General features: G+C 43.2%; 1 protein-coding gene across 4 annotated transcripts in view; it reads right to left on the reverse strand.

Annotated features, from left to right (window-relative positions):
• ZFPM1 (zinc finger protein, FOG family member 1) overlaps positions 1-12,712 on the reverse strand; it is an 89,391-nt gene that overhangs the window by 6,979 nt on the left and 69,700 nt on the right. For all 4 annotated transcript variants that reach the window (XM_069966288.1, XM_069966286.1, XM_069966289.1 and 1 more), the window contains 4 exons: positions 7,698-7,837; positions 2,151-2,250; positions 1,492-1,701; positions 480-704 (listed from right to left, as the gene is read on the reverse strand). In XM_069966288.1, the coding sequence (XP_069822389.1) occupies positions 480-704; positions 1,492-1,701; positions 2,151-2,250; positions 7,698-7,837 (675 nt within the window). The remainder of the gene's footprint in view (positions 1-479; positions 705-1,491; positions 1,702-2,150; positions 2,251-7,697; positions 7,838-12,712) is intronic.

The following is a 12,712-nucleotide window of genomic DNA, read 5'->3' on the forward strand; positions in this document are numbered from 1 at the left end:
GGGAGGTGAGGGAGTAGCATAGAATAAGGCTAGGTTCACATTAGTGTTTTGCCCTCCACCACAATTCCGCTTCCATAATAAAGAAATGGAATCTAGTGGATCTTTCAATCTCACCATTAATTTCAATGGGTTTTCACCCTGCTCCGTTTTTATCAGTTGTAATCCGTTTTCATAAAATTTGTTCACGTTCAGTTTTATTTTTTGATTGGACATAAAAGTTTGATCATGTACAAATTTTTTGTCCGTCCAAAATAAAAGAACATGAACAGAAAGTGTACATCTGTGAGCTCTATGGAAGGTAGGACCCGTACCTATGAGATATCTATGGCATATCCTACAGATGTGCAATAAATGATACAGATGGAAACACCCTTTAATATGCACGTCCCTTCAGAGTATACAATAAATACAGCTTTCGGTTATGCATTTAGGGCTCCAACCAAAACGGACAATTTGCACAGCTTTCTGATGTTACCTACCGCTATGACTCCTCATGTGGATCTCCAGGGAGCTTGCACTTGGGCAGCTTTTCTTGCACTGTGGAAAAGGACATATCCGCTCATTCGGGTAGGAGTCTTTAGGCTTTTCTTCAATTGATGGAGAGGTGGAGCTCTGCCGACTGGCACAATAATACATTAGGTGTGCCTGCAGATTGCGCTCGCTGCGATACCAGATACCACAATCTTTGCAAGGAAACACGTCCTCTGGAAAAAGATGGCCAAAAAAATTACATTAGAAGCATTAAAGGGGTAGCTAGAACATAAATTGGAAAAAAGTGAAAGTGAATTGGAAAAATGGAGTAAATTGGTGACACGACAGAGAAAAATCCTGTAGTTAATTAACACCCTATTCATATGTCATTTTTGGTCTATGTCGCTGGTATAGGTTGGGATAGTGCCAAAAAGGTAATCCAACATATATGGTGGCTTACCTGCAGCAAGGTACTAGTGACTATTACAAATACATTCTAGTATGGAGCAATTATCACCTGGTGGACAACACAAAACCATTGCTTGAAGGAGTTTATGGGACTGATGTAAATAGCGGACACAATCTAGTAGCTATAACTAAATGGTTTCTAAGGGGTCATTTACACAATTGTAGAATTCCATCCGTACATGGACAGTGTTCTGCGGACTGGACCTGGGAGCTCCCAGCTTCATGATTAATTATGATGTTGGGAGCTCCTAAACAGTTTAAAAGTTTGCACTAGTATACTAATAGTCGCACAGCTATGTCAGTACATTAGCGCAAACTTTATAATTGTTTAGGAGCTCGCGAATCATAATTAATCATGATACTGGGAGCTCCCAGGTTCAGTCTCCAGGACACAGTCTGTGTACTGACAGAATTCTACAGACGTGTGAATGACCCTTCAGGCATACCCATTTTAGGTGTCCTAAATGTGCTGACAGGGATTTAGTTCAGTTATGACTAAACAGGAAACTGGTGGCATTATTGGTATGATGCTTTGTCAAACACATCACTTACTGTTGACAACTGCTGTAGCCAGTATTGCCGCCATGCCAGCTTGTTGGGGGAGCAGAGGAAATTCTGTGTGGGTGGAGGTCTCCAGGGAGGGTTCGCAGGGCTCCTCTTTTATTTTAAAGTTGGGAATGGCCTGAGGCTCAGCCATAAGAAAAGCTCGGATGACCTCCCCTTGTTGTATATCTTGTGAAGTCTTGCACCAGATCTGGTCACCTGAACACCAGGAAGTTACAGGGAAATACGTAAGGTTGGGTTCACATTCAGATTCTGCCATGAAAATGTATCTGTGCACAGAGTGGCATGGACCTTGTCTACTTCTATGGCCCAAATGTAGTCAGCTAGTGACTATGTTTGGGTTATTTTCAAATTCTGCAATTATACGTTTACACTTATGTTTTCACTCAGACTCAAATCATGGTATACTGCATTTGAGTCTGAGTGAAAATTGGTATATATGCAGGAAGTGATCTGAACATTGTAGCTGACAGACTATGTTCAGGCCATAGAAGTAAATAGGATCCACACCAGTCTGTCGACAAAAACGTCAGCCAACGTATTCTTACATCGGATGGCACTGGACCATTCCCACCCAGTGAATGCACCCTTAGTATTCAAGAAATTGAGATGTTGATTCATTATATTGTGAGACACAAGTCTCTCACCTTTTCGGTATATAACAGAGTTTGCTTCCAGCTCACAAGGAACGAGAGTCAAGTTCTTTAGCCAGCAGTCACAATCCACTTCCAGAGAGAGGGAGGTGTTCTACAGACAGACAAAGAAACATGCAAGAGACTGTTACAAAATCTAACAATGAACAGAGAAAAAAAATCAAGAGTTAATGCTCTTTATTTTACTGGAAAATAAGCCCTTCACTGCTGTCCTGACAGGTCTCCAGCACGATCACATAAGAGCAAAGGCCGCCGCTTCCTAAAGTTCTGTACAATCCACTTTTGAATTAATCTGTGCTACTAGGACCTCTGCTTCTTAAACACTTGTGTAATAAGGTATTCTGTCAAGAGGCACTCAGAATCCAAAATCATTTAAAATGCTATTACAATCAGTGTCCAGCAGGTGGCGATCTTTCCCTTCAGTTGCAGCTCTAGCTGCTTGGAGTACTATTCTTTGCTCTGATTTATCAGAAAATTTGAGTGTTATTCTGAAAAATGTCACCATGCTTCACTTCATGTGAGGGACTTGAGGGACGTGAGGGACTTAACACGCTCAGCAGTTCTCAAATGTTTTCTAAATGCTTTGCCTACAGCTTAATGCTGTCAGCAGCCGGCAGATGCCCAGAGCAACCACAATGGTGTGTTTAATATGCTTTAAAAGGGTTTGTCCAGGAAAAAAACATGCTGCTTTCCTTTATAAATAGTGCCACACCTGGCCACTGGTTGTAAGTGTTATTGCAGCTCAACTTCAATCACTTCAATGCAGCTCAGCTGCAATACAACATGAAACTTGTGAACAGGAGTGGTTCTGTTTTTGAAATAAAGTGGTCATGTTTTCTAATCTAGTATAACCCCTTTAAGATGCTGTGCTGCATGATTTGGAGCAAAAAAAACTTTAATTACAAAGCAACTGACACACTGTAGATTCTACGTTTCATATCACTTCTAGAGGGGTAGATAAATGTGATGTTAAACCATAGTAAATTGACACATCCGGTCAATATTATTGTTAATAACTGGTTAGAATGGCAATTTATGCAGAAGGAATCTAAAGGGTTAAACCCCATAAGACCATTTGGACCTTATGCATTTAAACAATGCAGGAGACAGCAATGCAGTGAGCCCTGCAGCTTCCCGTAGAATCCACTCTGCTCAGGACCGAGTCCTTCCATGTCTCTAATGAATATTAATGAGCGCAGAGAAAGAGAAATTAATCTGCCTGATCCTCAGATGGCTGCATCAGTAACGATATGAAATCTAATTATTCCTTCCAATATTTCTAAGACCCTCGAACAGAGAGCGCTGGCGCTAGTCAGCTCTGGCTTATCACTGCGATGGGCCGCGTGTTCCTGGTACGATAAAGAGCCGGGCACTGCTGATGATGCAGAAAAGCCCTCATTGTCAAACACGAGCTGCCTGCCTTTTTCACCTTCCCCTGGTGCTGCTCAAAATGCATTATAGAAAGTACAGCTACTGTGATGTCACTGGCAATTAGGAAGAAGAGGAGAAAAATAGTTCTCTGCACTGGGAGAAGAGACTTGTTATATTTATCGGCACATATCGGTCCACAGCAATTCTGAATTATAATAGTATTCATCTTTCCTGCTGCAATAATGGTGGTGCATCATAGAGACATTATCCACCCAGTACCAAACATAAGTTACATGCCGTGCGCCACTATGGCCATGTACCATTGCAGCTGCCTATATCCTAAACCAGGACTAGCAGACAATCATTTCACTGTGTAACGGTAAAGTTATTATTGGTTTTAAAGCACCCTAGCGTTGTCTATACAATAAGGGGTTAACATAAAAATTGTAATGTAAACTCAAGAAAAATTGACATGAATAAAGTAAATGACTGGTACTCAGGGAGAGAGAGGACTGTGCCTGCGAGGGCCTACAATCTACAATTACATAGGAGACAAGTTATCTGCTTTTGATTGGTTTTATATTCTGTTTTTATAGGACATAGTGTTAAATGCACATTTGCAGTGGGTCACTATTGGGACATTGTGCCCAGTACATGGTAATGGGGCCACTATCTAGCGACATTGAGAACACGGTTTTTAAATAATTTTTAGCAACATGAGTGGCAGCATTATTCATTTACAGGATCCTTCAAGGGATGGAAAAACACTTTGAGGGCAAGCAGTAGTACAGTACAGGGAGGCTGTATCTTTAAACCCCCCCACCTCAATGTCTGTGACAAGATGTGTTGTTTTCTTCTGGAACAAAGAGGTCAGTGTCTCTGCTCTGAACTTTGCCTGATACCATCAGAAACTCTATCTAGACTGCATCCGCTGCAAGGCTTATCCAGGGAAGGGGCTTCTAAAGCCTGGCACAGTTTCCAGGAACGCTGCAAAGGATGAACTGAGGGGGGAGGGGGCAGCGTATTTACTTACACATGTAGGGCAACTACTGGGCTGGAGAATTGAGGACAAACACTAATATAACTATATATATATAATATTCTGAAGCCTGGTGTGCAGCAGTCATTGCAGGAGTGTGCACCCCATACAATGGCACCGATTCATCTGATGAGTACATTCAATTTAGTCAAAGTATCCATAGAGGTTGCAGCATGAGGAAAGTTTGTTGAAATCTCCCATTGCGACCACAGTGGGGCCTCACTTGGAAACTACACTTAATCACAAGTATAGGTACCATAGAGGGTGCTTTGGGACCCTATCACCCTGTCCAATAGGCTGTGGGGACCTGCAGCAATGTCAAAAACCGACAAGAGTAAAATGGCCAGAGGGAGAGGTCAACAACTACCAGGCCCTCCTTAAGCCCTATGATCTTTGTATGACCCTGCAAACAAAAAATGAATTTCATGCTACACATACTTCAAGCAAGTGCCTCATGTGATGTATAGAGCTCCATAAATGGCGGCTGCATCCTGTCTAATGTCAGACAAAACACATATTGTAGAATATCATCATCTCTACAGAGAAATGGCTGGAGCAGAGGATAATGTACAGAGATATCCCTAAGCTGTTGAAGCATCCTTTATACTGTTAAAGGGTAGGTTCACACTACAGAATCCACACGGATAAGTTCCGGCGGATTGCATCGCTCGTACCAGTTTATGGCGGCCCAGACACCTGCTGGGCAAGCCCTGTGCTGAGGCCGGCCCTGCTTAGAACCTTATTAAAAGGGCAGAGAAACACAGTAAACAAACCTGACTACCGTCTGGGGAGGGCTGTACGAACGATCACTAGATTGCACCAAAGGGTTGCACAAACAATCAGTCATTGGTCGCACATGCCCTACTACACAGGGTGATTTACGGCTGACAAATGACTTTTTTAGGACACCAAAATGAAGTGTGGCTAATCACACTTCCGCTATGTTTGAACCAGTCATATATGTACATATTTAGCTTCTCTTGGAACGCTATATCTGGCTCTACTACTCCAATTGCTTTTAGATCACCATGCAGCCAATAACTGCAAGCGGTGGGTAAGCAATTTCACTTGTTTTCTCTTTTTTCTTTTGTTTTTTTGAGCCAACTACAAGTGGTTTTTAAGTGATTAAAATGACACAGGGCATTCTATAGTAATGTTCTTCGTATCTGTTGTCTCATGTACTACTGCAATGTATGATGTGTTCATTCACTGACCACTAAGGTCGCTGTTCTATGTCACTAGATAGCAAATTCGGCCTTTAGTTTTGAGCTGCAATCAGCCAAAAGTCACTGAGTGCATAGAAAACAGATTACACTAAATGTAAAGTAAATTATAGAATTATAGATACGACATGGTGTTCCTCTGAGTGCCTGCCATTAAGGGGTTAACGTACAGCCTGGCAACCTGTGACTTTCTTAAAGAACAGGGCTATCTCATCAGAGGATGTGCGACAATTAGAGAACATGGTTTTCTGCCAAGAGGGAGAGAAGCATTGGAGGAAGTTTAAAGATACTTAAAGTGTTAAGGATGGACCTTCTCCATCCTGCCTCTCCTAGGACTACTCTGATATCAAGGAAGGGTTGGGGGAAGATGATGAGCTGCAAACCATCAAGACACCCGATAAGGGCTGGGGTGAATGCTGAAAACACCAGTAAAAATATTTAGACAATAAATGAAGTATCGGGAAGGCAGGATGCTATCTGAGAGGAATCAATCACTTGGCTGTCTTATGTCTCGACTAGTGGCGCCACAAGATCATAACACCCCGAACAGGGGAGATAAGGGGTTAATGAACGATTTCATTCCGAGCAGATAACAGGCTCAATCGCAATCACAAGCCCAGCTTGCTCTCGTCTAAAATTTCGAGCTTTAACCTTAAAGCGGAGGAGATAACAGCCCCCTCTCCCCTCCTTCCCCCCTTTTTGTGCAAGATAGAGAAGCTCAGATTGTTATATTTAGTTCATTTCACCCCATAAACAGAGATTCAGGTTCTAACCTCTTGTTGCTTTATTCCCCCCCTCAAATAATTTATATCAGGCGATATCACAGCCCCCACAACAACAGAAACATCTTGTTCTTAATTGGGACACTGCGGACGATCCGGCGCCAGATGGAAATATTCACAGAGTCCCCTCTGGTGTTGCATATGTCCACAGCTGGGAGAGGGAGAAAGATTGCTACACAGGAGACCACTGGTAATGTAACCGTATTCTTACATTATGATTAAAAGGAATTATTACAAAACCTACAGGACAAGGCCTGTGAAATGTGCTGGCCTCCTGAAGGGGTGGCGAGTCAACAAACTTCAACATGTTATCAAATTGTCGTTAGTCGTTCGCAAAAAATTCGCAGATCGTTCCGTGTGAACAGTCGTTCGCCGATTTAACCAATGTGCGAGATAGGCTTAAGCGATTGCAAAACGATTGAACGCTGATCGTTATGAAAAAAAAATCGTTACTCAGACATCGTTAATCGTACGATTGGGCCAATTATCGTTTCGTGTAAACGCACCATTACTCTGTCTAGTAGACTACCACAAATTCTTTAATGTTAAGAGCTGCACAAGCACCTGGGCTTCTCACTGGGATGTATTGCTATCACTTGGTGAAAAAAAAAATAGTAGCTGCAAGGAAATGTAATGATTCTCCAATATTGTAGCCCAAACAACCTAAACTAATTCCACCAAGTAACCATCAGCTGGCCATAGATATTAGATCACTGTCAGAAGAGAACATGCAGATTATCCCTTTAAGAGCTTCATCAATATCTATTAATCACCATCTTACAGAATCCCAAGACCAGTTAAGGGCCAGGCTGCTTACTTCCCTTTCACACATCTATTTTTTTTGCAGAATAAAGACCCATTCACTTCTATTGCCCCATAGACACACCCATTGGTGTTACAGGCTGTGATCTGTGCCGGAAAAAAAAAACATGCAAACCACTGGCCTATGGTTTCTGGATCACCTTTTCTCAAGAAATAAACGCTAATGCAGATGGCTGTGTATGCACTTCCGTAGTACTGTCTGTAGCTGTGGGTCCATGGCTGCAGACAGTTCAAAGGATGTGTGAATATGGCCTTATTCTTCAGTCTCCACTACCCATATCTGTGTAATCATGCCATGTCCTACCGTATCTGTCCGGTCTGGAGAGGATGTGGCACCGCTGAAGCTTCCTCTGTACGGCCCCCAAGTAAAGCCCTTGAGAATGTTGTTTTCTGCTCGAACCTGACTGACTCCATCAGGTGATGGGATCTCCAAAACCAACTCATCTGTGGAGAGATGAGACACAGGGTGACTGTGCTGGTACCATACAGAACACTTTGTTACCAGAGCCTGAACTACATACACATTCTATATTCAGTCATACACATTCTGCACATATAAAAAAAACGCATTAAAAAATTACACCTGCTACAATATTCGACACAATTTTTAGCAATTCTGGGCCTTGGCTTTTGAGTAGATTAGGAACTGCTTTTTGATGAATACTATAGTGATATAATATCATTTAGTCGTCATACAAGGAAATACATGCACAACATGGACCAGGAACAATAGTCATTTGTTGCAGATATCATGTAGTATATTCCCCCATCGCAACCAGAAAGGGTGGGGTTAATGTTATAAGTATATACTCAGTTGTAATAATAGTGTGAGTGCCTTGTTAATATAAGGTTAACAGGAGAGCAGCGAGGTCGGGGTGCTCATGTCCAACTGATAAAGTTCCTGGCCTGACACTTTCCATGTCAAAACATCCATCTATCTTCTCTATATCAAACCCCACCAAGGAAAATACACAGAATCCCTGATAAGGCAGCCCAAGTGAGCTGGAGGACACACTAACAAACAGGGCCGTGGCACAGTAGCAACTGCAGCAGTTAGGTTCCCAGGAAAAGGCATCCCAGGTGCAGAGACCCAAGACTAGACTAGAAACCAACAGCAATATAGAAAACTAACATGGAAATAAAATATGCAATAGCTTGGTGCAACTCTGCTTTTATGTGCTGCGTAGTAGACATACATAGGGGGTCATTTAGTAGTTTTTTGTTTTTTTTTTTTCATTGACATGGTGCAACTGTTGCAAAAAAGTCAACCAAATGACAAGATGAATGAAATGGAATGGAATTTCCAGTTAAGAGTCCATTTACACGTACAGGAATTATGCATTTAGTTACGCCGATATCTGCAGCTTCAAATCCGTGACATCAAATCTGCTGCAGATCCTATGTGTGGGAATGAACCCTGTGGGTGGGTTCACACTACGGAATCCGCGCGGATAAGTTTTGGCGGATTCCATTGCTCGTACCCGTTCACGGCAGCGCGCATATCCGCCAGCTCCGTAGCCACCATTCTATGGCTGGGCCTATTCTGATGTCCGCGAAAAGAATTGACATGTCAATTGTTTGGTGGAAGGCAGAATCCGCCCGTGCATTGAATGGAGTCTATGGCAAGGGCGGAGAGACACGCGGTCGTGAGTGGGTACGAGCAATGGAATCCACCGGAACTTATCTGCGCAGATTCCGTAGTGTGAACCCACCCTAAGGGTGCATTCACACGTACAGGATCCACCGCAGATCTGAAGCAGATTTGATGCTGTATTAAAGAAGCAGTTCACCAAAAAAATTTATTGGCCCCCCCCGGTAGCCGCTGGCATGTATACTCACGGAAGATGATCGGTGTCCAGTGGCGGTCCGGTCCTGTTCCGGTCCCGCAGTGCCGTTCAAATTCGGCGCGCGCTCACTTCCGCCGGCGCTGTCTCTTCTCTGAGCTGTCATTACAGGCCGGAAGTCACTCGCTTCCATGCATTCTCTATGAAAGCGCGTGACTTCCGGCGTTCAAATTACAAGGGAGAGAAGAGGAGTCACAGCGCTGGCGAAAGTGAGCATGACCCAGATTTGAATGGCACCGCGGGACGGGAACGGAGCTACGCCGCGGGACATCGATCAGCTTCCGTGAGTATACATGAAAAAATTTTTTGGGGGTGGACTGCTTCTTTAAGTTATGAATAGTTACATTGATATCAAATCTGCTGCGGATCCTGTACGTGTGAATGCACCCTAAGGCCAGGTTCACACAATGTAGAACAGCGCCGTTCTGTTAAGTTCATCCCGCAGTATCGGCCAGATGAACATCACTTTATCTTAATTGGAATGCAGGCGCATTCGTGTGTGCCCGTGCTCCAATTAAGCATAGCACACAATGGGAAGTGTGTCTGGGAGCCGCACTTCACATTGTGTGCACAGTCTATTCCGTGCGGCCACTATTTATTGAATAGCGACTAGAGATGAGCGAACCTCAAGCATGCTCGAGTCCATCCGAACCAGATCGTTCGGCATTTGATTAGCTGGGGCTGCTGAAGTTGGATAAAGCTCTAAGGTTGTCTGGAAAACATGGATACAGCCAATGACTATATCCATGTTTTCCACATAGCCTTGGGGCTTTATCCAACTTCAGCAGCCACCACTAATCAAATGCCGAACGACCGGGTTCGGATGGACTCGAGCACGCTCGAGGTTTGCTCATCTCTAATAGCGACCACACAAAATAGAGATGTCAGTTTTCTGTGCGGCCGCACAGAACCACAGCTGCACTGCATACAGAGGTTATACAGTACAGCCATGGTTCAATAGAAAAAAATGCAGATGGCCGTGGTCAATAAACAACAGCCGTTGCTGCAATCAGCACCAACAGCCGTTGTTTTATGTTGTGTGAACGTGGCCTTAAGGGATATTCCCATCTCAATTTATATAGTTAAACTTGTAGGCTCACCATGTTTTTTTGCAAATAAACAGCCTAAATTAATGTATTTGCAAAAATATTTTTATTTATCTTGACAAGCCCTACAAGTTCAGCTAGGAGGGCTGAGAAGTAATTAGTTGGAGATGGAAATATACCTTTAAAATTAGGTGACACACAGCACTGCACTACCCATAAAAGGGTGTCACAAAGCTTTCACCAGGCTTGTACTGGCCCACAGGACTTCAGGTGAATCCCCTGGTGGGCCTCTAAGCTAGCATGGGCCCCTCTTGTGTCTGGTTTTAACACATACATACAATAACACATACATACAATCTCTCATTGTGTCTCTGTGGGTGACTGGCTGTTTAAGTGGCAAGAAGACAAAAATGTGTCTTGTGTCAGATGTGTGATCATCTACAGTAAGGGCTTATTCCCATGTCCCTACAGAAACGACAGCACGGACGTGGAAGCCCTTTAGTGGAGCTTTTCCCCCTTATCAATATCATGCGGGGAGTGGGGAAAGTGTGTGAATATCCGCAGGCACTGTAAAGACACAGCTACGTGGCTGTGTCATTACAGTGCCGCCGATATTCAAACACTTTCCCCACTCCCGGCATGATATTGATAAATCATTACGCGCAGGGAAACACTTTACTACAGGGCTGGGCATCTAAATGCTACGGCAGGAGGGACTGTAACTGCTAAACCAGTTCCCCTTTAGGGTGCCTTCACACATACCGTATCACTGCGTATTTATCGCTGCAAGTTTCTCGCACATAAATCCACAGTGATACTGATTGCTATCAAGCCAATGTATGTGTATTCTCACTGTGTGGGTTTTTTTGCGATTTTTACATGCGAGTTTTGATTTTCATATGATTTTCACAGGTGAGTTCAACACCACAAAAACGCAGCGAGTTTGATGCGAGTTTTGTGTGAGAAATAAGCAGCGATACGGTACGTGTGAAGGCACCCTTAGGAAGTGTGGGACAGCTGCTAGAGTCAAGTCATGTGTTATACAGCCTCCCCAGATACACATTCATTAATATTAAACAATCTTACCGTTTACCTTTAATCTTTTTCATTCTTGCACTTTCAACCGGCAAATGTATGACTCCAAGGTAAATCGTGTCAGCTACGGCTAGACCAGTGAACATTAAGTCACGCTATCAGTATAAAATATGGCCGCCCAGCGTTGTGTTGCAGATTGCAGCGGCATTATCGGTGTTGGGTTAAGACCCTGAGGCTTCACAATGCCCCATGTACATTCAGGCGACCCTCAGACCTTTGCTCTCTGAAGCCCTAGCTATTTTTCCCTGAGCTAGTAAAGATAAAAGCTGATCCTGCAGTCATTAATATTAAGAGCACTCAGTGAACTAGCAGTTAAAAATAATCTTTTTTTCCCCCGATTATCACAGGAGGCAAAGTCCACTCTGAATCCTATCTCTGTATCAATAGTGTTGGTTCTCGGTGACTCCGAACCACAACAAATATAGTCCCCCGTAATCTAATCTCCCATCGCAGTCGAGCATCTGATTGGCCAGCGCCAGCCAGCTGGTCTGCGTATTATCAGACTATTTCCTATCACTGGAATCATTAAGTAAATGTTGCAGGTAACTGGGGCTGTTTGTTACTGATAAGTCTCTCTGAAATGAAATAATAAGAGAGTCACACTATTAGCGGGTTTCCTGGGAGAGGCGGAAGGTCACCAGGAGACTTTATGTAATGCTGACACTGTGCTTAGTGCTGGAGAGTGGAGGCTACATGGAGCACTGACTAAAAATAAAGATATAGAGGATTGTGCCTTGGTTTAATAGGACAACGAGCCTTGATTTGCCTTGGTTTAATACGACAACAAGCTTAACTTGTAAGACATGGATGTCAGCATTGACAAGCTGAAAAACAATAAGGTGCAGTATTCACACCTGCCACTAGGGAGCACTGCACTACTGGTTTCCTTTGTCAGAGAGCAAACTGAGGTGTATATTCTGAATATATGAACTACAGTAAAATCTTGATTTATATACTAGATTGGACTCTGTATTTAGTTCATCAATTCAACAAGGCTGATGGTGTAATTTGATGTCCTTTTAAATGCAAGTGGGGTTGTCCCGAACCCCCTTTGCCAGTAGCACAAAAACAAAAATCTATTCAAATGTTGAAGTATTTTAACATTACCAGAATGTTGCTGCATAATGTTTGGTCTAGTTTTACAGCAGATCTTACTAGAGTATCCTCATGCCAACAGGGTAGACAGACATAGATATAACCTACTAAACAGTGCTGGGGTATGGACTATGCCGTCTGAATGCCTCAATTTTTTCAGGCAGTTTTTTTTTTCCCCCATTGCAAAATCATCTCAAGACTGCAGTGTCTGAAGGCGTCCCAATGTTAAACCTATCAAC

The sequence above is a fragment of the Dendropsophus ebraccatus genome, chromosome 4 (assembly GCF_027789765.1).
Source record: "Dendropsophus ebraccatus isolate aDenEbr1 chromosome 4, aDenEbr1.pat, whole genome shotgun sequence".
Lineage (NCBI taxonomy): Eukaryota > Metazoa > Chordata > Amphibia > Anura > Hylidae > Dendropsophus > Dendropsophus ebraccatus.